Raw genomic sequence first — 25019 nt, 5'->3', positions numbered from 1 at the left:
GTTGAGTTGTTGAAGAAGGTTTTCTCCCGGATTGCGTTTTGGCTCGATAAGATCAACGCAAATGAGGCTCAAGACACCAACTCTGCCGACTGCTTCTTGAAGCTTATGCTTGTTTTAAGAAAAAGTCTTTCTTCAAGACTCGGTCTTGATGCGCCTTCGCCACCCTACCCACCCAATCTGGCAGCACGCCCTTTTTGAGGACCCTTTGTATGTTCAGTTTGAAAGGTAAGAAAAATAATATTTTTTTTAGTAGACGTAATAAACCTATCAAAGTTATCTAATATCCTTTATTTTTGCATAAATTAGGGATCTTAAAGCCCATATTGTCGAAGCCAGAGAAGACGATCCTACAACTCTACGACTTCGTACTGCTGCCCCAATGCTCCACCGATCCCTCGAGACTATACAGGCCCAGATACAGCCAGAGTCGAGTGGGCTGAAAGAAACCATGCAGCAACTTTTCACTGACTTGAGGGATATCACTTCTGGCCGTGCTCCATTAAGTATAAACCTGTCAGTCTCAGGTGGGCCAGGCTTCCAGACGCCAATATTTACAATGAACTCTGAGGCCAACACTGGAGGATCTGGAAGTGTACAGGCTATACAATTCACCAACAACAAACAACAGCATCACCTCCTCCACGATACCGCATGAGTAGAGGAGTGAAAACAATTCCCGACCTTTGGAGAGAGTGGCATTTTGGCCTGAACGGTGCGAAGTCTGTGGTTGAGTTGGAGAGACTTCAACCGGGATGGCATAGCCAAGATGACACTTTCTTTGCCAGAAGACACCGTGTCATAATTGCTATTAAAAAGCACGCGAGGGAAAGTGGGTTGTCTGAGGAAATGGCGATGCACTTGGCAGAGGAGAGGAGAGTCTTGGGGAGAAAGACATTAGATTTCTTAGGAAAAAACCAAAACAGCATATTTATCAGCTAATAAAAACATCAAAAAAAAAATTTAAGTTTGTACAAAAAATCCCTTCAATAGAACTTTTAAGATCTTTATTTACCTATAATTGTTTTTTGTTTGTTGGAATAATTATATGGCTTTAAATGTAAAGAAGTATAGGTATCGTTGTTTATAAGCTGTGTATGACAGCTTGTATATATATATATATAATTTATATAGGTTAATTTCATTCTATATTAAACACTTTTTGAGCTACAGTCTCTTGTCCTCACTGTCCTGGATTATTTCAAATGTTACTATAAAATAAAATAATAATAACATTTGAGCTTATAAAGTCCCGCACGGCTATATAAGCTTTTGGGCCTTTGTTTATCAGCACTGTACACAATCTTTAAAAAAATAAATAAAATAAGAACGAATAAGAATGTCAAAAACCGTTCAGTCTCAAGATTCTGATGATGCCTTATTTCAAGAACCAGGATTGACCAATGACATCATTCGCTCTATCATGACCCCTGGCTACACTGCAAAGGGAGTAATCAAGTTGATGTTCTATGCATTCTATGCATTGTTTGCAACACTGGCTGCAATGGTTGTCATCACAGGTGGAAATGGACATGTGATTGCTCTCTTGCTACTCTCTCTGTGCCTGTTCTTTACTATTCGATGGTAAGTCAAATAAGAAAGTTTCTTTTTTTTTTATCATTTTGTAAATGAATATATATATATAATCTATCTATCTATACATTGATATTGATGTTTAAATATGTATGTGTATATACAAAAAAAAAATACAAAAGGTTTGTGGCAGAAATGGAACAGATCAAAAAGAATGAGGTGGTCAACAAGGAAGAAGAACCAACCCCGAAAAAGGCACGCAAAAACAAAAAGAGATCCTAAAGAATAATATATATAATTGACGAAACTGTGATATTTGTCTTTGGGAAAGGTTGGGACGATAAAGACTTTGAGACTCTATTTTTTAAATTGTTTTAAAAAGAAGTTTAATTAAATCAAACTGTCTTGTTAATAGTTATTCTATCTTGTTTGAGATAGTAGTTTAATATTGAAGAATAAGTTATGTCAACCTCCTTGATAGATCCTTTTGTTTTGGGTCGTATATTATGAATATTAAAGTGTGAATCATAAATTTATTTTTAAATAGTTGTATTGCCCAATAATACTTTCTTGACAAGTTCGTGTCTATCGCATGTACATAGTTATACAAGTGTACAAATCTGTATATGTAATATAGATACAAAGAGAGAGAGAGAAATATCCTTTTGCACACACGCGAAAATGTATGTATGTATATATTTCTTTGGGTAGGTGTTTAGTGAATAGTAATATTAGTCAAATCAAAGTCAAATAGTCAAAATTCTCTGTTTAATATATTTATACAATGTATACAATTTTACATTAAAGATGTGGGATTATGTGATGAATTTAAGGTTGCTGTTTTATTTATAAAATCTGCAAAAGGTGTAACTATGTCTGACTTGATCTTTCAAAATAGCTAACCGATCTGGTCTTTTTTCTTAAAAGAAAAGAAAAGAAAAAAAAACCAAAATACAGTTGATCATGCTAATATAATATTAAGTATTAAATTATTATTAAATTATTATTAAAGACAGTATCGGTTGATAGTTGTAGACAGTCGAATAAAGAAAGAAAATTTAGGATAAAATTTACAAATATGTATATTCTTCTCCTCACTTTTTATTTTTATTTTATTTTCTCAAACCCCCCTTTATTTCACCCTTTCTTTTATATATATTTATATACAATTAAAAAAAAAATTAAAAGGACAGATTTCAAGATAATTTTATTTCGTTTCATCCCATATATTCGTATTTGTACTTTTATTTGTACTTGTACTTTCTATGTCTATGTGTATTTTATGTACAAAAAAAATTTTTTTTAAAGTAATTTTTGTAGGACCCTGCACTGATTTGCATACATTGTGTGCACGCACGTCATTTTTTTGTGATCATATAATATACAATATGTTATTCTATTTGAGCGCGCGGTTTGGGTAATACATAATATTAATAAACACTTTAATCAGAAGTAAGGGATAGTTTTATCCTATCTCTTCTAAAACATAAAGGAGTCTTTATTTGTATATTCTGTTTTTTGAGTTTAGACGTTCTTTTAGAGAAAACCAATACCAAAAAAGACAAAAAGGTAAGGACTCTTTGTCCAACGAATAAGCAAGGGTCATTAAGAATAACGGTAAAAAATTATTTTTTTTTGATAATAATAATAATGACATTATCTATAGGTGATGTCTTTCGATCGATCTATCCTCCTCTTCTTCTTCTTTTTTTTTTTTGGTAAAGAAAAAAATAAAGAACCAATATATTATAATATGATGTTAATATTAATAAAGGACAAAGAGGGAAAAGGAAAAGGAAAAGGAAAGAGGAAGAAGCTCCTAAACCAAAAAGAAAACAAGATGATTTTTGAATACACATCATCTTGCTCATAATTAATATTTAATATACTATGTACTATATATCCTGTATCTTGTAGCTTGTATTATAATGCAGTAAAAAGATGTACTAATCTCTCTGTCTATATATATATGTGTGTGTGTATGTCTTTGTCCTGTTTAATTTCAAGGGGAATTTAAAGCAAACGGTCTGATTAGTATAAATTTGTAAAATAAAACAAGAATATATACATTAATAGGTCTTATACACAAGTCTAGTATACTTTTGACATAATTCTAGAGCAGGCGAGGACCATATTCAGCATTGAATAAAAAAAATATTAAGAAGAATAATAATAATGATAAAGACAGACGTACATTAAAGAAGCCCAAAGATTGAAAGCAAGATAGAGATAAAAGTATAATAGACAGTTAAACATTGCACAACCTTTGGATGAATATAGTTTTGTTTTACATGTGTATGCATATAACTTAATTGATATGATACAATATGAGTTGATATGAGATGTAGTGAGGTGAGGTAAGCAAGTAGACAGGTTGGTTGAAGAAAAGAAAAGGGACAGGAAAAGGGGATAATTCAGCTGTAACTCTCCCCTTGGTCGCTTCCTTGCTTCCACCCCCTCTTTTTCATCTCTTTATTTATTTATATTCTGTTTGAATAGAGAGAAAGGTCTTGATCTACACTATACGCACAATGCTCTTTAAATATCCAATTAGCAATTTATTATCAATAATTATCTCTCTTTGGCTTTCTTTAAGTACAGGATTCTGATTAGAAGAAATCAAGAGACATCTTGTAAGAAATCAAATAACAGACCTTGAAAGAGGAATGAGGAGGACTTTTTTTTTTTTTTTTTTTTTTGAACAAGAGTGTCAGACAAAATTAAGGATCCACGGACGTCAAGATTGACCAAGGTACTAAATTACCCAATTCAATTCAATTCAATTCAATTCAATTCAATGTAATAATCAAAAACAAAAAAAAACAAAAACAAAAGACCCCTGCCATCAATCGCCATAGGAAGGGAAAGGGGGTGGTTTGGACCTCAAAAGGGAGAAGTGGAAGGAAGGAAGGAAGGAAGGGGGTGGATAGGCAGACTAAATACTACACAATACAGACATTTTTATATATCTATGTATATTCATACCTTTCTATAGGCTACATTACACACAAACACAATCTATGATTCCCAAACACAGATAACCTTAGTCTTTTGTTACTAGTCTCTTTTACACAATTATCCAAGCCCTTGATCATCTCTTTCCTTTATTCGATATCATTTACTTACAAGAGACAATTAAGGTCAAATAAAATTGAGCGGTTTAACAATTTAACAATTTAACAATTGGGCATTAGAAGTAGAAATATAGAAATATAGGTAGAGGGAGAAAGACAGAAAAGAAATAGCGTCAATTGAGGGCTCACATTATCCGTGAATTAGACATCTATTGGACATCTTCAAACACGAGATTTTAAAGTTCTAAAGACAGACAGACAGACAGACAGACAGAGCCAGAGAGAGAGAGAGAGAGAGAGAGAGAGAGAAAAGGACAAAAAAAATTAAAAACAAAAATAAAGAGAGGGGGGAAGGAAGGAAGGAAGGTGTGAGCAAGGAGCGCACAAACCCTTGTACTTTCTTGTGTTCTTTGGTGGTGTTCTTGGCCGCTCGTCCTTTCGGGTGGCTAGTTTTGGTTATATAAACAGTCCCTTCTTCCCCACCGCTTGGCTTTGTATCATCAAAAAGAACTTGCACGCTATACTATATATGTAAATATCTGCACACAGGCACAAGAAGAAGAAAAAATAGGTGTATAAATATATTTATTTATTTAAGCGTACACACACACACAGAAATGTATATACATATATATATATATATATATACATGTACATATATATACAGATTATTTATTTATTTTTTGCATATTATTCTTTTTGAAGTTTACCTCTTTGTTGACCCTTTTACGCCAAAAATAAAAACCAAAAAAAAAAAAAAAAAAAACAAACAAAATAATAATAATATTTCTTTCAAAGGAAAATCATATAAAATAAAATAAAATTAAGCAAGAAAAGGCAATCTATTCTTTATCATTACTATTACTATTACTATTACTATTAAGAACGCAACATGGAAATATCAGAAATCGTACACCAAGAAAGCCTTCCAACTGATGAAAGACCATTCGAATGCACCTTTGCAGACTGCAACAAGACATTCAGCAGACGCTCAGACCTAGTTCGACACTCCAGAATTCACACCAATGAACGTCCTTTCCAATGTCGCGAAACAGGCTGCCACAAGAGTTTTATCCAACGTTCAGCACTCACAGTTCATATCCGAACACACTCTGGCGAACGACCTCACGAATGCGAATTTCCTGAATGTGTAAAGAGTTTTAGTGACAGCAGTTCACTTGCCCGCCACAGGTAAATATTATCATCTTTGTTTTTGATAGAGATAAGTAAATGAACCAATTATTAGTGTTTTTGCCTTTTAAATCTATTTAATTAATAAACTCAATCCAATAGACGAACACACACCGGAAAACGGCCCTACCGATGCCCTTCCGAAGGGTGCAGCAAAAGTTTCGTTCGAAAGACAATGCTGACCAAGCACATGAAATGTGACCATTCAACAAACGGAAAACGCCCCCATGTTCAATGGCGTCCATTTAATGAAGAACGTCGCCGGGTACAGCAGATCCAACATCAACAAGTACAAGAAACACAACAAGAAGAAGAAGAAGAAGTAGAAGTAGAAAGTTATGCTACTAAACATAATCAACCTAATGACCAAAGTGACCAAAACTGTATAATGGCCTGTGCTTGCTCAGGCTCCTATTCTCATTTTGGACATTCGTGGACTGCATTTGAGACTTTGAATCCTCGCACTCCTCCGCTTTCAACTGGCCGTGCCAGTCCTAGCTTTTCCTCGGACGACCAATCTATGCCCTCGTCTCCGTCTAGCCCTCTTTCGTGGACCCAGAACCCTTGGTCTCCAATTGTCCATTCTACCCAACAGCCATCTTTACCTCCGCCGTCAGCTCTCCTCAGCCAGAGACCATACTCGCATCGTCCCACCCTCGACTTACCTGTGTTTCCTCACGACACCATCCTGCCAAGGCTTGACTGTCTACAATTCCAATCCCAATCTGACGAGCTAACAGATCTACCATCCCAAAACAGCTTCTTTCCATAAACTCCCAAAGAAAAAAAAAAGAAAAAAAAAAGACCGTATATATATATATATATTACATCTCTCTCTCACACACACACACACGCAGCTTATATATATATGTGTATATGTATATATTCTGTATTTCCTTTCCAATCATTATATTCTACTCTATTATATATATTACATATATTATATATATTTTGCCTCCTTCTCTTAACCCCAATCTGAATCCCCCCTCTTCTATATCTCATGCAATATTCCCGCCCACATACTTTATTATTTATTATTTGCTATTTGCTATTTGCTATTTGTTATATCCCACGTCATTTGTCTCTTATTTTCTTCTCTATTCATTCTTTTCTTGTCCATACCAAAAGAGATATAACCTCCCCTCAATATATATATATAACAACCAAGTAACCAAGCAACCAAAAAAAAAAATTTTTAATTTTTTTTAATTTTTGGTTTCTTGAATACCCCCTTTTTTTCCCTTTCCCTTTACCTTTCACATTCATCTTTCATATATTCATATATTCATATATTCATATTCATATTCATATTCATATCTTCTTCTTTTCTTTTTGTTGTATTATTCTATTCATAATTTATTTCGCTCTCTCTCTCTCTCTCTCTCTTTCATTATCATAATCTTTTCTTTCTTTTCTTCTTGTGGAGAGTAGATTCTATGAACCAATACCCATTTTTTTTTTTAATTATTATTATTATTATGAATTTGTTATTATTTTACTATTACTTTTTACAATTATGATTTAAATATTTCCTCTTATTATTACTATTAGCATTTATATATTCTTCTCTTCACAATTCATGTTTATCATACTTTTTGACGCATTTATTTTATTATATTTTATTATATTTTATTATATTTTTAACAAATAATAATAATAATTATAATAATTATAATAATAACAAGAAAAGAAACAGAAAAAAAAAAAAAAAAAAACCTCCAAAAATGAATAAAGATTTAGTTTAATTTGAAATGAATGAATAAAAAACCAAAAAACCAAAATTATTTATTTATTTATTGATCTTTTTGGTATACCTTTTTGTCTTGTTTTCAGAAATACTTGAACATGAACATGAAGATGAAAGTGAAGGTGAAGGTGAATGTAGTATAATGCCATTTCTTATATTGCTACAAGTATATAGTCATAATAGCAGTAATACAACCAAATAAATAAATAAATAAATAAATAAAAAATTATAGAAAAAGAAAATACACGCTGCAGTGTTCTAAAAAGAAACTAATAGAAAGAAGAAAGAAAAAGGCTCAGACCATGAAATGTTACCTAGAATGATAAACCTTGTATACCTTACTTTCTTTAGGTGCATTTCTTCCATGGCATTGACCAATTTTAATATACAAAATACAAATCTATCTAAAGCTTGTTTGTTTCTTGGTCTGTTTACTTGTATCTGGTTGGCTTTACTTCTCGTCATGTTGTTTTTGTGTGTGTGTGCTCAAGAATATAAACATGAAATTCACAAGGTTCCATGGTTTTGTACACTAAAATTGTCTTACATGATAATTAGGTGTTGATCTCTGTGTCAACCTTAAGAAAATCAAATGTCAAACATAGGAAAACAAATTATTATTACTTTGATCAAAAACTTCAAGGACCATAGTATCAATCTTACTATTTAATCTTCGTACATACAGTATGTGCATTATAGTGCAATAGAAAAGTATACAAACGAATATTAGATGTATATAGGATTTTGCGGAATTATTCTGTTGTTTTGTGTTGTATTGGCAGGTTAGGCTAAAAGAAAAGGAAAAAGGAAAAGGGGAATAAGGTACCAAAAAAAAATTGCACCTTTTTCTTGTGTTTTTGTTGTTGTTTTTAGTCGTATATTTTAATGCTAAAGAAGAAGAGGACAAAAAGAGGTGGATAATTTATTATAATTGTGTGTTCTTGTACCTGTGAGAAATTAGATGTATCACAATTTCCTTTTTTTTTTAAAAAAATAAATAAATAAATAAATAAATAATAATCGGATAGAGGCCGGAGAGGCTTAAAATTATATTGAGTGTGTGTACTGTGTGTACTGTGCACTGTCAACCTTGACTTTGAACTACAGAGATAAATAACATCAAATAAATTGTGTGTAGCTATTTGTGTATCTGTATACAGTTAATGAACAGATAATCGGCATTGATTTTTTAGGTTTGTTTTACAATCCCCAACTCGGGTGCCTTTCTGTTGGTCAATTAGCCCAGACATTGCTTTGTCTTTAATTATGTATAAAACACTTCTTTATCAGAGCACCAATGAGTATCTAAAATCAGCTATTCTGTTTGTTTGTTGTGTGAGTATATAGATTATCATTAACCTCTTTAGAATATCAATAACAGTGACAAATGGACCGATCCTTTGTTTATGTTTTCCCATTGTTTGGTCAAATCCAAAGTTTATGTATCTTTTCTTTTTCTTTTTTCTTTTTACACACACAACACATAAATAAACAAACCCAATATATGTTATATATCTCGCTTTTGTTTATTTATTCATCTGACCACCACTCAAAGGGAAGCTGCAAATCTATTAGGCTTTTACCAAATACAATATATTTTATAGCTCATTTGCCTTTTCACTCTCTATCTATCTCTTTAGAATAAGTAAACCAATTAAAACCTGTTCTCCTATCTAGATCATCAAATAATATACAACAAAAACATTATATTATATATTCACATCAAGACATTAAGATAATTAAAGAAGAAGAAGAAGAAGATTAGGTACAAAACTCTAAAGAAGCTTTACAACACAAGAATAGTGACAGTGAAAAAGACATTGAGATGTATGATTATCCTCGAGGATATCAACGTATCAATTGTTGTTTCTTATGACTCTACGGTACTTTATTTGTATTTTTATTTTCCTAAATATATAAAAAAAAATCTTTGAAAAACTCCATCGTTACACGCCATCAAACTGTGAGCGGATCGATGATGTATAAACCCGACAGACGGATAAAGAAAACGAAAAAGATATTACGATTCCTCATCCGACAAAGCTTATGTATATATATATATATATATATACTTGATACAATTTATGGGTTACTGGTGCTTGGATCATTCCAAGGGTGGAGAGTAGGCCATTTGATACCAAATCATTCAAAATCAATCATACAAGCAATACTTGGATAAAAGTATACGTTTTGACATCTACAGACCATCTAGGCAAATGCATCAAAATAGATAAATAGATAGATAGATAGATAGATAGATAGATAGATAGATAGTGATGGGTGTATCTGGTCACCAAGCTGTATGCTTACATGTTGTGTGACATCTTTGCTGTTTCCTATTTTCCTTCCTCTATTTCTTTTTGTATCATAGCATAGCATAGCATAACATAGCATAACATAGCATATAGTATAGTATAATATTTACCTCTTTTGTCATTTAGCTGTGCCGAAACCACACACTACACATGCATATATATATCACAGCAGCAGAGATACTTATTACATACCTCTTGTCCTTATTATCCCACCAGAAGCTACTACACTAATAAACTTGCTGAAAACTATCCACTACAAGCTTTTATATATATATATATATATATATATATATATATATTATCCAACCACAAAGTTGACACAAAATCATGCATTTTTATTGGGGATCCCAAATGGTAACCTGTCTACCCAATAGCATAAGTAAGATGAAAGTATAAATATGACACGGCCACACCAACACATACATACATACATACATATGCATGCAGATATATAACACAAAGTTACAAAGTGATGAATTATGCCGATATAGACACATGAAATAAACATAGTAAGTTTTGTAAATTACATTAGGTCCTTGTGAACTATTCTGACCGCATAATTGTGTCTTGTCGATCGCCGATTTTGAGTATCTAAGCAACCACATACCTTGATGGTTACATCCAAGACACCTATAAATTTTTCCAAAAATAAAATAAAAATAAATTCTTGTGTGTATTGGTCATTTTGATAGGCACCTAAAATAAAGAAAGAACAAAAAGACTTGTCAGCCTTCAATATGATTTGTAAGCTAATCACCTCTGTGGATAAGAGCATTATTCACCATAAACACACACACAGAAAAACTAGTAATGATATCATGCCCTTTGGGAATACCATACAGCCCAATAACTAAACTGCTGTTGACAAAGGCTGCCATCTCAAATCTATTCAAATAAACCATTATTCACAACACAATGCAACTAACTCTACTATACACAAATCATACAGACCCTCTCTTCTTCTTCTTCTTCTTCTTTCTATTAATCTATTGATTTGGTTATAAGACTAAATATATATACAGATAGATAGATAGAGAGATATACATATAATCAATTAAATAACAGAAACAAAAATTCCAGAACTTGCAATGTCTCTAAACTACCCGTTCCCACGACTTATGGAAGAATATTGCTTTGTTTGGTTGAGCGGAGGCACCCTGATCCTACTGTCGGTCCTCATGCCAGTCCTTCAATTTCACTCTGTCGTCAGATCATCGATTCAGGGAATTCAGTCCGATATCGATGAAACATGTCAAGACATCAACAACGCTGTTTTCCATCTCAGGGATCTCCCAAACACACTCTCATGGCATGTGTTGAAATCAGCAGCCACCTCTGTCGATAACCTACAAAGGGTCCTCATTACCTTGTTAAGCGTCATCCAGAGCTGTGTAGTCTGGCTCATTGGGGTCTACAAGTCAACCTATCGCTGTCTACTCGGCCTGGCAATCAACACCATCCTGTCCGTAGCCACAACCCTCACAGAACCCATCCAAAAGGTAGCCACGACTGTCCTGGACGGTATCGCCCAAGGTGTCCATGCCATCACAGACCCACTTGCTGCCCTGACAGGAACAAAGCCCGACCCGCCAGCCAATCAATTCCAGATGTCAAACTGGACAAAAACAATGGACGACATTCGCTCAAAGGTCTATAACTGGACAGAAGGTCCAGATATCATTGATACCTTGGTCGGCGCGCCCTTTGAAGCAATTAAATCCCACATCAATATCAATAACAACTCTTTCTCAGACTGGATCCTCACACACCCCCCTCTTCAAACTAGCAATATTAATCATAATCCTAACTTTATTACCAATAAAGACAATACCAACAGCAGTAGCAGTATTAGTAATAGCGCATTGACCATATATCAATACCAGCAACAAGAACAAGAATGTGATCCCACAAAACTCAAACACATCGTCCAAGACCTCGATGACCAGATCAGCTCCATAATCTGGACAGCCGTTGGTCTCATTGTGTTAGCCATGGCTTTGTGCACAGTGTGGGTGGCTATCTATCGGTATCTTTGCCATAATTATCTAGAAGACAGACGATCCCTAAAGATCACCGCAGGATTGGATCACCCCAGTGTATCGCACAGCACCACTAATACCACTAGCACCACTACCAATGGCCCTGGTGCACTACACCTCCTGGCCCAGGAACATCGGTACCCAGGGGTTTCTATCATTATCAATCACATCAAACACAAATCAAACTTCTCGCAGGGCCGGCTTGATGCCCTAGAGTGGTGGATAACCCTTTTGAGCAACCCCTTTACTCTTTATTGCCTATTGCTTGGCACATGCGGCCTCCTGACAACCTACGCGCTTCTCTGGACCCTGCAATCCCTGATGGCCAAAGCGATCCGCGAGTTTGATGCACAGGCGGTTGAATGGGCCAGAGACACGACTGCCGATGTGCTACAGTCTCTTTCGAGGAGTAACACGGCCGATCTTGTCGAGCTCAATGGCTGGATATCCCAAACCGAGGCAATGATCAACGATCAGGCATTTGGGTTCATCCGATCTGTCTCACTCTCTCTCAATACCACACTGTCAGGTGTCGTCGGCCATCTGACCACCTTTGTCCAGACTGTGCTGGGTGGCACAATCTTGGAAGAGCCAGCCAAAGGTGTCCTTGGCTGTCTTGTTCTTGTCAAACTGGAAAATGTAGAACAAGGTCTGACATGGATTGTAAGTATATATCCCTCTCTATTTCTTTTTGACTTTTTTTTTTGTTTGTCTTTGTTAAAGTTAAGACAAATTAATGAAGAAGAATTACAATAATTGTATAGGTCGATAACGTACACATCAATCTGACACGTATTAATCCCAACATATTGGACCTGGTTCCAGTATCCGATGTTGTTGCACAAGTAGCCTCACTGGTTCCTACATCCGACAATCCCAAATTTGGCAGCATGCTCGCCTCTCTAGACTTGTCTATAGAAGCACAGCTCAATAAACACCTTCAATTCTACTGGGTCCTGATCTATGTCTGGTTGATGTGTCTTGCAATAGGCTTTGGTTTATTTTCATTCCGATATTGGGTTGAGAAACCGGTCTCGAAGCCAATAAACTATATCCAAGCCTACAATGAATCCTATAACGACAGCTTACGAGATGACTACACTATTAAACACCGGTATTAAAGCCAATAAATCCCATGCATTCATTTATAAAAAGGTTATTCACCAACCAAATCATTTGAGGAATATCAATTGCTCTTTTCTTTTTCTATAAAATAAAATTAATAAAGACAACCAATTGAGTACCCTTAATAATTATTGTTTTTGTCTAGTTATCATCTATAGACTCGTCAATAGGATCATTTTGATTAAAATAGGGAAATTAAATGCAGAAAATCAGCAATATATCCGAATCTGCTATGCAAACTTTTTTTTTTATACGCTTAAGTAACCTGGTAAAACACATTACGATTCGCGATCTAAAAATTGTTTTACATTAATTACTCAAATATTGATCAAAATATTCCATTTTTTGATGCCACTTTTTTCTTCAGGGTAACCCAAAAAAAAATGAATTTTCTTTGTTTTTGCTCTACTAAGCAAAGTTGTGTAGAAAGTAACCTTATTGTGTTTAGTACTTGTCTGACCAGTAACAGATAAATATTCATGGAGATATCAGCAGATTTAAAAACGATGGTCTCGCTATTTCCACCAACAAAAGTGTGTGGCCCAAAAAATATTGCCTGTGCGCATGGCAGATTTTATGTTCATTCGGCACAGTGATCAAGATTAATAGTGGTAATGTAGCAGGGAACAGGTTAAAGAAAAATGCTCAAAACCAAAGCTCACTATATCGATATTTGACTATCTACATATATATCAATATGTGAAACTGTGGTCTGTACACTCTATTATTGTTGGTTTTTAAGGATGTTTATCTGTCAGATCTTAAAATTCCCCCCCATCCCCAAATTCAGCCCAAAAAGTAAAATCCCAAAATGTTCATGTCTAGAATGCAAAAGAAAAACCAATCGACCTTTGGGGGCCAATATATTGCACATACACACACATGTGTATGTATGTATGTATATGTAAAGACATATTGATTATAGCTAAACATATGTGAGGATCGTTTAAAGAAAAGTTAGATGGTATTAGGGTTTTATTCTTTATTGTACATTTGTTATTCGGGCTGCGTTTATTTCAATTTTTGTTCGCGCATAAAAATCCACTCCAATTCAAGAACTTCTCTCCACTGGTCAGATTGTTTGCCAAAGGTCGATTGAATGGTTTCTTTAGAGAGGGCGATCCAACGTCTAAAGCCATTGTCATAGAGCTTGTCGAGTGCTCGGCCGTGATGAAGGAGCTCTAATTGGACAATCGAGTTCCAGGATGCTTTTGCCAACATCAGCAGGTGCTGGGCCATAATTGGGTGGTATTGTGGATATATGAAACAATACTGGATCGCTATATACATGCCGATCTTAACAGAGTTTTCCCAATGGCCATCCGCCATCATATCATAAAAATAGCTTGTGGCAGCAGCCAGGGTCGACAGCCGATATGGTATCAGCGCCCCTGGATAAGTCGGGTACGAAAGTGCAAGCGAAATAGATGTGCTGAGGATCTCGTCGGCTGTATCACGCACAGGAGGACGGGCAGCAGGCGGCTGAGGGTCCTCTAGACGATCGACCTGTGCTCTGTAGTTGTGCAGAGAAGGCGATGTGATCAAAAGTCTGGGGTTGTGAGACGACCAAAGATATGGCGAGAAGAACTGAACAAAGCAGTGGGCATATGTCGACAATGTGAGAGGTTTGGATGGTTTGGGCACACAATTACTCTTGCGGTCATATATACGGCACATCTCCAACAAATCCCAGGAATCACCCTCTACTTGTTTCGCAATCTCCTGCCTCAGATTATCTTTGGTGTTTGATGGATCGAGGACCCTCTGAGCTCGATCCCAGTCTGTTTCTTCTTCTCCAAGCATAGTATCAATCTGTCCAAAAAACGTATTGTCTGTGCAGCGGACACAGTCACAGTTAAAGAAGTATTTCTCACGCAAGGTCTTTTGACGGACAGTGCGCGAGTGGGCCGCATCAATGTAGGCGATCGTCACTTCTTCACCACTAGGGATATCGACAATAGCCCTGATATTTAACAGGGCTCCGTCAAACATTGCAACTGCATTGGGTCTACACGAGTGGTTGAACAGACTGGCGACTGGATAGGTACCTTCGCCAATAGTAAACATCTGGTTGTCCTGGATTGAAAAGTTGTTGCACTGGAACCAACACAGGAACTCGACCAGCTGTTGCTGTGACAGACCGAGCGAGGCAATATATGGTTTCTTGAGCACTCCGTCGGCAATTCGTTTGTAACGGTTGAGGACATTCTTCGGCTGGTCTTCCACATGCCCCATCAGACTCAGAAATGCCTCCATTGTCACGTCTACGGTCTCTTCTTGTCGTTCGCCTTCCTCCCCAAATGCATCCCTGTCGTTTTTTTCTTTCTGATTGTATCTCCCGACATTAAGAGCCACACGTTCGAGCATTTCTGCGTCAAGGGTATCAGGGTCTTCTGAAGATGCGGCCTTATTACTAGCAGAAGTAGACGAGGCCTTGCATACAAACTGATGGTATCCTAACCAGGCGTTTTTAAAGCAACTGACGTTACAAAAGTAGGCCGCCCGGCACTGAGTGCAGCGTTGCAGTGGCATGACCTTTGGTGACATTGCCTGGGGTTTTTTGAAGCAGTAGTTGCAGAATTCATTGCGATTGGCTTGTAATGTTACAGTTGCTAACGGTTGGGATGTCGTGATGATCGAGCCCCTGGAGAGTGGTTCGAGAGCAACAATACATCGACCTTTTTTTGGATTAGAGTCGTCGATGAGGGCTAGTTGGTAGCTTTCGAGATAGACATCAAGATGAGGGAGGGACATTGGAAGAATGAAATATTAAAAAAATAAAATAATAATAATAATATTAATATAATATTAATAATATTTTATCTTGTTTTTTTCCCTTATTTTTCCTTTTATATATATGTCTGTAGGATATAAAATGTATAATAGGCGTAACCCCAATGTGCGGTTTTTTAAAATCTCCAAAAATCACCAAAAAAAAGGGGGGGCGGGGGAGGAGTAAAGGATTTTCATTTTTCTCAAAAGGCGGCTTTAAATGATCACAATTTGATTTGTTTTGTACAAGGATAAGTAGAGAATACTTGCTGACAAAGTAGAAAAAGATATTGAAAGCGCAATAAAACGAATTGGAAAGGTAAAGAAGTAGAGCTCATGTCATTTTTATAGAGAATCAAACGCTAGCTCGTCCTATGCTCTACTGCGAAAAAGAAAAAAAAAAAAGAAAAAAACCAGAAATTATCTGCAGTATAGATTTCAGATAGAGTTATATAAAATGTAGCATTATAAATTGATCTTTGCGCTTTGAGTTGCTCTTTTCAAATGCGCATTGAAATGCAACGTGACTTGCAAATTTCAATTAGAGTACTATTACATTTCCACATAAATAGACATCTTTAACTTCTCCAGTGTTCTTGTATATGGGACTCTTGTCTTCAATTTTCTGGTGATATATCCCCTTTTCATTTTCGTCAATTCCATGTATTTATACTAATCAAGTGTGTGTGTGCGTTTATAGTTTTCAATTCTCCAACTCCTCTTATTCACACATACACACAACCCCCAAACCATTATGAAGCTGCTTCTACACTGCAATATAGATCTAATACAACCTTCTTTGAATCTTACTTTAGAATACTTCCATATTCCAGTATCTTAATATTTGCCTAACAGCCATAAACTTTAATTTCATCACTCCAAATGATGTGATTCCCTTATCCTATTAGTCTCTCTGGCGTGATTGGCAAATCCTGGTAGTATTTTTATTGAGTGTCTTCAATAACAATAGATCATACACAACTCTACAGCTAAATGTCAGTATCACGTAAAATACATGTCTATTTGTTTATCAACACAAGCCGATCAATGCCAGTAGTGGCCGACATCAACTATCAACCAGCCATGGTGTGTTTGACGGGATAATGAAAAATAAAGATGAAAACTACATTCTTCCTATACCTACCTCTCTCTCTCTCTCTTTCTGTTCCTAGTTAATGACCCATGACCAGATAAAAAGTGATATTTTCTTGACGATATTACGGAAATAGTGTATAGAAAAGATCATGCTACAAAGATGCTTTACTTGCCGTCGATAAAATTAGGGTGGGTGTGCTATGGTCGTTTATTATTTTAATTTGCCTTTCTCAACTGATTCCAACGAATCAACTACCTTGTTCCAAATACAAGCTAGAAACTACTCAAGGCATTTACATATATTATGTATCCATGGATACATAATATATGTAAAAGGGTTCTCGTCTCAAATATAGGTATAAAAGTAAAAAACAGTGATAAAGAAGGAAGTCTCTGGGCCCCTCAACTTCTCTCGTGAAATAATAAAGGAAGCAATTTAAAATAAAACCAACAAATAAATAAAGCGTAGTTAAAATGGACTACTGGAGATGCTCTTTATATATATTGTTTGTATGATCTCCAAAAGAAAAAGACTAAATTAATTGACTGTGATTTTTATAATCGATTAACCACTCTTTTAGTAGAATCTCATTTTTATTTTATCTTTCTAAATCCCCTTTTCTATCCCAAATTTTATTCTTTTGTGTCTCAATTTTCCCTTCAATTCATCGCTGAATGGCCTCCACGGTGAAATCTTGGAATCTTTCATTGGAAATAAATTCGCATCTTAAAACAATCATGAGCAAAAAAAAGAAAATCAGAATTTTCACTTGACAACGGAGTCTCTATTGTCTAGAAATTAATTTTCATTCGTCCAAAAAACAAAGAAAAAGAAACCATCGTCTCAATCTCAAGTTGATTACTAATGGTTCTGTAGTGTTCCCGAGAATTCGTCATGATCTGTCGGAATATCAACTCCCAGCATCTAAATTAGGAAGACAAGCATATCTGTACCTCCTAAAAATAACTCCTCGAGTTTGATTACATATCGAATCTAAAGATTTCGAAACGTTAATAGCTGATGGAGAATATTGATTTTACATTTAAATAGAGAAGCTAGCCATTGCAGAAACAATCATCATCTCTCGATTCATCTTTCAGTTCTCAAATCAAACCATGTCTACCGCTCTATTCACACCAATTAAAGTCGGTGCATCTCTCTTGAAACATCGTGTTGTCCTAGCTCCTCTGACCCGTCTTCGTGCTGATGCCAACCATGTCCCTGTACCCTTGATGACCGAGTATTACCAGCAACGCGCTTCTGAAGGTGGCTTACTAGTTGCAGAAGGCACATTCATTGCTGAAGATGCCGGTGTCTATCCTTCTACCCCCGGTATCTACAATGACACACAAATCGAGGCATGGAAAAATGTAACCAAGGCTGTACACAACAAGGGCGGATCGATCTATCTCCAACTGTGGCATGTTGGCCGTGCAACTGCGTCTATTTGGATTCCTGGAAATAAAGTCCCTGTATCTGCATCGGCTATTGCTATTAATGGCAAAAATACTGCTGGAATGGTTTATGAAGCACCTCGAGCCCTTGAAGTTGAAGAAATCTCCCAGCTTACACAGACATATGCCGATGCTGCAAAAAACGCAATCAGTGCCGGATTTGATGGTGTCGAGATCCACGGTGCAAACGGCTATCTAATTGACCAGTTTCTTAATACCTCATCAAATGTTCGTACAGACCAGTATGGTGGATCCATCGAGAACCGCACTCGTTTTGCCTTGGAAGTTGTAGAAAGTGTTTCTAAGGCAGTCGGAGAAGAACGTACTGCAATTCGCTTGTCACCTTGGTCGGGATTCCAGGACATGAAAGACGATACACCATATGAGACCTGGGGATATCTTGTAAACCAGTTGCAAGAAAGACATCCTAATCTGGCCTACCTTCACTTTATTGAACCTCGCGATGATTTTATTGATGGTGGTAATCCAACAGCTGACAGAACAAAGGTTGTAGAGAACGATAGCATTGAGCCATTCCGCAAGGCATGGAAGGGCCCATTTATTACTGCCAGCGGATACACCACTACTCCTACACGCGCATTCGAAACTGCCGAAAAGTTGGAAAACACCTTGGTTTCTTTTGGCCGCTCATTTATTGCAAACCCTGATCTTCCTCTCCGTCTTAAGAACGACTGGCCTCTCAATAAGTATGACCGTTCCACATTTTATACCAGTGGTAGTGTTGGATACACTGATTATCCTTTCTATAACCCTGGTACAGCTGATGATAATAAGAACTGAATAATTACGTAGAAAATTTGTTCATAGTCCTAGTAAATAGATTGTTTTTATGCCTATATGTTATACCTTTGGTTTGCTTTAATAAACTTGATTTTGTCTTACAGCTTTTATCGAATAATGTGAAGCACATGAAACTATCGTGATAAATAATGTTTTATTCGGATGAGTTATCTCTAAAAAAAAGGGTATTTCAATTGACCTTGAAGTATAGATATATAAAAAGAAGGTGTAATAAATACTTTATTTGCTAAAGCTGTGGTCAAAGTAGAGACAATTATGATGACTATTATAGGATTTAAGCTTTTGTCTAATGTCAGAAAATTAATTTAGGAAACACATCAAATCGTTTCCACTACAAAAAAAAAGCATCTTTCCCTTTCACTAATCAGATTTAATTTAAATATTATGTATTTCATAAATTTATTAGTGTAATAAACAAAAACCTCGGTCGATTCAAAGTATGGATAGTATCTTACATTCAAGTTTAATAATCTTTATAGTAAACATGCGCATTATGGGACATATATTCCAACGTATCTATTGAAAGCACAGAGTTTAAGGTTTTGGTTTATTAATACTTTGAATGTAGTACAATTGATCGGATATAACCATAGCAACTCGTAGCCAAACAACCGAGGTCGATCAAACGTACACAAACTTAACTTTGCAGTTTTATAAAAAAAAATTAAAAAAAAAAAAACAGCAGTCGTTCTATATTCCGAGATCACTGGTTTACATTTTCTGCTGTGGCCATTTATTTTGATATAGATAGAAAAGCTGGTTAACAAGATGCATCTTCCTGAGCTTGTTACTGACATAGTTGGAAATATATTGTCGATAAGTGCAGCACTTGCTGATCCACCTTCTCCATCAAGAAATAGTTTAGAATCGGCAGTATATGAGGCGACTGCATCATTTAAACTAACAGTACTGTGACAAAAAAAAAGAGTATCATACATAGAAGGAGATACCTGAAACTCGAGCATTAGTTGGATCCCTACCTGCAAATTATACAAGTGTAAAATCCTAAAACATTGAGTCTATCATGCCTTGGCATTGTCTATGTTTCGTTTAAAAAGAAGAATATCTGACACAAGATACACTTGATCACTTGATATTAACTGAATAGAGCCATCTGTTCTTTGGCTTGTTAAACGTTCAAATGTTGGGACTAATTGTACAGAAATATGCCTGTTGATCATTATTTCTTTTGGCTATCTTTTCGCTATATTTCTGTTAATTTTGAGGCTATTACGAATTGCCAGTATGTATTCATCAACGGATACAATGTTTATAGCCGTCAGAAAATCCGTAAATCTCATTGTTGATGATCCAATTTCTTCATAATTCTCTTCAAGATATGTCTTAATACGAGTGCTCTCTTGTTTATATATTTTTCGCATGTTCTCTGGTGGAGTTTCTTCTGCACTAAATGGACAATGTATGCGAGTTCTGTTCATGAGATAAAACGGGATGCTTAATCGACAGACTCTAACATTATTGCGTTTTCTTTGAAAAGCAGGCTATGCCCATAAAAATCCCTTTTCAACAGCTCTTTCCAGGTCTCTTCACTACAGCGGACGGTTTGTATATTATATGACATCCAATCCCATTCTCTTTTACTCGTTATTACGCTATCAACAAAGTCATAGATAGCTCTTTCCCTTTCTTAAGAGGTAGTTTGGTCTACGGAAACATTCTCTTCATACTTAGGAGCACCTTCGAGCCAAACAAGTATATGAACATGAGGTGAGCATATGTGTTGGAATTCAGTTCTGAAGAAATATTTCTTGATAGGGTCATTCCCAAAAGGTCCATGACGTGCTTTCCATGTTTTTTTTAACTGCCTGAATCGATGATCAAAGTATCTTGCACAAGTTATAACGTCTTTCTGAATCAGGGTTACCTTCTCTGCATAAAATAATTGCTCAGCTTGGTCTTCTGTGATTGTTACCCCATCTGTTTCGAATTTAAGAATATATAGTAGCTCTGGCCAATTTGCTTCAGCTGCAAAAAGAGAAACAAAGATTGTAGGGATACCAAATTGCCAAACCATTGCCAAAAGATTTTTCTTTCTCATTTTTCTAGTATTCAGCAGTGGAACGAATTCCACTAAATGTCTTATATGCTTGGTATTCGCTTATTAACTCCATAGATGTTATTATAACTTAAAAAAGTCTGAAGCAATATAAGGAGTGTTGTTGTTAATATTTCTTTTCTTGCGAAGAACAGTATTTAAATTGGTATACATTCTAATCAGCTAGTTTTTACGACCTATTTACAAGATGTAATTTACCGCTCGGGCTGCTCTACGAACCCTTCTTGAAATAGACTTCGTCAAGGATGAACAGAATACATTTTCAGGTATAGATAGTCTTTGTCCACAAAATATCTTTGGGAAGGATAGAAAGTCGCTACCTCTGACAGTTAGAGCAGATAAGGGTATTCTACCATTTCCAGACGAAGGTCTGGTAGCTTCATGGTCAGACAAAAGTACAGTTCTTTGGTTACCATGGTCCTCCAACTCACCTTCTACAATTTCTTCTGCACTATTATCTTGCCCTTCGGCGCCATCAGTCCTTGCGATCTCAGTATTACTTTTAGTAATATCCTCTATCCAGTCATTACTCAAAGTAATATTGTACTCTTGGTAGAGTGGTGTCGACTGTAAGAAAATGATTTCTCTCCAAACTTTTGCCGGACTAGTGTTGCTTCTGATGTAATCCTTAACATAGCACATTCTACGGGATAAGCTCAAATAAATAGTATTGGTGCCATTGAGATTGCATGAAAGTGACGGAACTGCTGTGTCTACGTCAACTGGAACATTCACTATGCCACCTTTGCTTCTATATTTTCTACTTAACCCTTTGTGTGTCCAGCTTGATTGAAATACATGGCGTGAGGAAACGAGTCTTTCTTCCGATTTAGTTAGACTGTCTATGCAATTAAAATGATCAGAAGAATGAAGGTCTCCTGATAGAGCAATAGTAGGGACGGTTTTCTTCTTTAATGCTATTTTACATGTAGAGCATAATGGAATCTGATCAACGGCTAAGCTATTCAGAAAAGAAGTTGTGATATGCTGATTATCAATTGTCTAGAAAACTTTTTCAACAACATCATTACAACCCCAAGTTTCTTTCAGTGTGCTTTTTCAATTATAGATATATATTTTCTGAGGAAAAGACCCCCACAACAGCCACAGACGACAATAGGGCCCTCTCTGATCACAGTCTCACATTTACGCCAGATACTTCCCCAGCTATTTGTTTCCACTTCGTCATCTAGTCTGTGTCTCCTTATAACTCTCTCATTGTCTTCAGCAGCTCTAAGTCGTTGATTACGTCTATATTGGCGCATATACTCTATTCGGGAGTTGTGCACTTCTACTTTAGCTCCCACCACTTCTACCTCAGTAAACTGTTGATACTTAAGGCGATACTCTCGCATATACTCTGCATGAGAGATAGGATTTGTTTATTATGTTTATTCTACTTCCACTTGCATTGCTTGCCAACGATTGCGTTGATCTTCTCTCATGTATTTGCGCCTTCTTTCAGTTTTTTTCTTCGGGAGTGAGAGTATATCTTGCAATTTTACTTTTGTTTTTAAAAAGAGAATAAGAGTAGGAGTAATGAAGTATAATATGATTAGTAAGCTATGAAATAAAATCTAATAAAGACACGTACCCAACTTGCTTACATTTTCACTACTAAAATCTTCGCAGGCTTTCACTGCTTAAAGCTGGAACAAACTCCGCATATAAAAATTGTTACGATATCGCCTTTTACTTAAGCTTTCCCTGACACTTCGTTGGCTACATCCAATTCTTGACAATCAAGTCAACAAACCTTTTGTCACACCTTGGATTCGATACCTCCTCAATCCCAACCAGACTTTTTGGGATCTCCGCCTCCTTCTTGTTTTTCCACGTCTGCGGGTTTCATTTTTACGAGCAAAGACCAGTGGGCTCTCTACTATCCTATCTGCCATATACTCTCTCCATCGCGACTTTTCTTTACTTACACCTAGCCATCCTACCTGTCTTTCTCTCAAGTTGTTGGATGTAGTAATTTACAAAGATCCATTTACCCAGGATACTTCTGGCTGGAAAATCCGTATGGTGGCTGATGTATTTGTATCCGATTATAACCTATATGACGTTCGCCCGCGACTCCCATCAGAAAGGACTAACTTGACTTACCTGATTGAAAAGCTGCTTCACGACCTTGCTAAGGATCTGGCAGAATTGGCTTTATTATTTTGGCGGTCAAATTTGCTCCCAAGAGAACACTCCGACCTACTGCCTCCCACTCGCCCTCTTGTCATTGACTGTACACCTTTTGTCTCGGCCCTCCAAAATGGCCATAAACGATGGAGCGATCTCTTCTCAAGACGTTTCTGGAATTTATGTCGAGACCCTTCTAGCTTGCCATCTTTACGTTGCCCTCTGCGCCTTACCCGGTGGAAACTTTTGTGGTCCCTTCCTATCCATTATACAGCCCGAAATATTTGGCACCGGGCTATTCAAAACACCTTGTCCTGCCAAGTAACACTTCACCACCGTGCTTCATCCATCTTTCCCACATCTACGTGCCACATGTGCACAGCTAATAACGACACGCTCACTCATTTTATTTACCAATGCCCGCACAAATGGTCTGTATGGGAAATTTCGTGGGAACGATATTTTGGTCAAACACCATTGCCGGGTGACGTACACCGTGCACTATTCTGCTTTGATCTTCCCGCTCACTCGCTCCCATACGTCCATGTCCAATCCTCTCAGGTTGTCAGCAGCATAATTTTAACAATATGACGCTCTCATTGGAGTTTTATTTTTTACGGCACCCCCTTCTCCGCTTCTACTTTTCATTCTAAACTCTACACTCTCACTTCTCAATTTGTACATGAAATAGATTCCATATAGATATCTGCTAGATCTCTATTTCTATTTCACCATAAAAAAAACACCCGAAAACAATTGTGTTCCTTTCTCAACACACAATATGTATAGGGACTTGTTCCCCTGTACAAAAAAAATACGGGCTTTCTAACTCCGTAAACTCCATATAGAACGCCAAAAAGGGCTTGTCTTTTCATTTGACTTTTTTTTTGATGAGCGGTACCAAGTTTACTATATTACCCAGATAAACAAAAAAAAAATCATGTACAATCGCTACGATTTTTCGGTTAGAAGTTACCAAGCCCTTCGCAAAGATAGAGCAAATGAGATTAGCGAGGAGGATCGAAAACAGATGATTATTCCTCCAAAGTCATCAAATGGTCCATGGACCGTTCTGTCATTTGTTGGTCAAACCTCAGGATACGAAGTCAAGGTTTCCCAGGGTGGTGTAATTTGCTCGTGAAACTGTCCTGATTACAAAAAACGAGGTCTACCATGCAAGCACATGTATCTGTTAGGATTACACACAGGCTTGAAGACCAATTATGAAGACGATGATTCTGACATGTCCGAAGACTATGAGGATTATAGTAATTCAGATGATGAAGACGACGACTACGACGATCCAGAAGATGTGCCAGACATTGTAGACGAATACATGGATGCCAGTAAGGCCCTAGAAGAATCACACGAAGAGCTGTTGGAATTGGGTCAATATATTACTTCCCGTGAAGCAAATAAGCTCCTCAAGGCCTACAACAAGGCTTTGGAAACCCTTATGGATTTAAAAGAGAAATATGCGGTTGAACTTTCCATGAAAGACAACTAACAATATATAAAATAAAATAAAATAAAATAAAATAGGAGATTATTTAATATTTAATACATATATCCTTTCTTTGAACAAAATAGACAGCTTGTTGATAGAGTCAAACCTCTTCCTGCCAAAATTGGCAGTAGTTATTT

At 36.3% G+C, this 25019-nt stretch overlaps 10 protein-coding genes across 10 annotated transcripts; 7 read left to right on the top strand and 3 right to left on the bottom strand.

Moving 5' to 3' along the window:
- Positions 1 to 379: 379 nt before the first annotated feature.
- Positions 380 to 939, top strand: PHYBLDRAFT_175311 (hypothetical protein; the record flags this gene model as incomplete). Its single annotated transcript, XM_018437465.1, has 2 exons — positions 380 to 590; positions 629 to 939. 2 exons carry the CDS (start codon positions 380 to 382, stop codon positions 937 to 939), a joined length of 522 nt encoding a protein of 173 aa, XP_018284298.1.
- A 397-nt stretch (positions 940 to 1336) lies between these two features.
- Positions 1337 to 1812, top strand: PHYBLDRAFT_71160 (hypothetical protein; the record flags this gene model as incomplete). Its single annotated transcript, XM_018442417.1, has 2 exons — positions 1337 to 1581; positions 1713 to 1812. 2 exons carry the CDS (start codon positions 1337 to 1339, stop codon positions 1810 to 1812), a joined length of 345 nt encoding a protein of 114 aa, XP_018284297.1.
- A 3678-nt stretch (positions 1813 to 5490) lies between these two features.
- PHYBLDRAFT_189333 (C2H2-type zinc finger transcription factor) lies at positions 5491 to 6567 on the top strand (the record flags this gene model as incomplete). The annotated part of the gene is made up of 2 exons (XM_018439646.1): positions 5491 to 5795; positions 5898 to 6567. Exons 1-2 carry the CDS (start codon positions 5497 to 5499, stop codon positions 6565 to 6567), a joined length of 969 nt encoding a protein of 322 aa, XP_018284296.1. The 5' UTR covers positions 5491 to 5496.
- A 4378-nt stretch (positions 6568 to 10945) lies between these two features.
- PHYBLDRAFT_175308 (hypothetical protein) lies at positions 10946 to 13017 on the top strand (the record flags this gene model as incomplete). Its single annotated transcript, XM_018437464.1, has 2 exons — positions 10946 to 12559; positions 12661 to 13017. 2 exons carry the CDS (start codon positions 10946 to 10948, stop codon positions 13015 to 13017), a joined length of 1971 nt encoding a protein of 656 aa, XP_018284295.1.
- Positions 13018 to 13973: 956 nt separating this feature from the next.
- On the bottom strand, positions 13974 to 15775 carry PHYBLDRAFT_189332 (hypothetical protein; the record flags this gene model as incomplete). The annotated part of the gene is made up of 1 exon (XM_018439645.1): positions 13974 to 15775. One exon carries the CDS (start codon positions 15773 to 15775, stop codon positions 14033 to 14035), a length of 1743 nt encoding a protein of 580 aa, XP_018284294.1. The 3' UTR covers positions 13974 to 14032.
- Positions 15776 to 18004: 2229 nt separating this feature from the next.
- PHYBLDRAFT_156687 (hypothetical protein) lies at positions 18005 to 19144 on the top strand (the record flags this gene model as incomplete). The annotated part of the gene is made up of 1 exon (XM_018433510.1): positions 18005 to 19144. One exon carries the CDS (start codon positions 18005 to 18007, stop codon positions 19142 to 19144), a length of 1140 nt encoding a protein of 379 aa, XP_018284293.1.
- A 484-nt stretch (positions 19145 to 19628) lies between these two features.
- PHYBLDRAFT_71165 (hypothetical protein) lies at positions 19629 to 20604 on the bottom strand (the record flags this gene model as incomplete). Its single annotated transcript, XM_018442418.1, has 4 exons — positions 19629 to 19681; positions 19881 to 20145; positions 20248 to 20315; positions 20400 to 20604. 4 exons carry the CDS (start codon positions 20602 to 20604, stop codon positions 19629 to 19631), a joined length of 591 nt encoding a protein of 196 aa, XP_018284292.1.
- Positions 20605 to 21422: 818 nt separating this feature from the next.
- On the bottom strand, positions 21423 to 22597 carry PHYBLDRAFT_71167 (hypothetical protein; the record flags this gene model as incomplete). Its single annotated transcript, XM_018442419.1, has 2 exons — positions 21423 to 22084; positions 22387 to 22597. The coding sequence occupies 2 exons, from the start codon at positions 22595 to 22597 to the stop codon at positions 21423 to 21425; spliced, it is 873 nt and encodes a 290-aa protein (XP_018284291.1).
- A 32-nt stretch (positions 22598 to 22629) lies between these two features.
- PHYBLDRAFT_175305 (hypothetical protein) lies at positions 22630 to 23966 on the top strand (the record flags this gene model as incomplete). Its single annotated transcript, XM_018437463.1, has 2 exons — positions 22630 to 22722; positions 22944 to 23966. 2 exons carry the CDS (start codon positions 22630 to 22632, stop codon positions 23964 to 23966), a joined length of 1116 nt encoding a protein of 371 aa, XP_018284290.1.
- Positions 23967 to 24315: 349 nt separating this feature from the next.
- Positions 24316 to 24882, top strand: PHYBLDRAFT_71169 (hypothetical protein; the record flags this gene model as incomplete). The annotated part of the gene is made up of 2 exons (XM_018442420.1): positions 24316 to 24499; positions 24542 to 24882. The coding sequence occupies 2 exons, from the start codon at positions 24316 to 24318 to the stop codon at positions 24880 to 24882; spliced, it is 525 nt and encodes a 174-aa protein (XP_018284289.1).
- Between the last annotated feature and the right edge of the window lie 137 nt (positions 24883 to 25019).

The sequence above is a fragment of the Phycomyces blakesleeanus genome, assembly GCF_001638985.1.
Source record: "Phycomyces blakesleeanus NRRL 1555(-) unplaced genomic scaffold PHYBLscaffold_37, whole genome shotgun sequence".
NCBI classification, from domain to species: Eukaryota; Fungi; Mucoromycota; class Mucoromycetes; order Mucorales; family Phycomycetaceae; genus Phycomyces; species Phycomyces blakesleeanus.
This window is presented reverse-complemented; position numbering and strand designations above follow the sequence as displayed.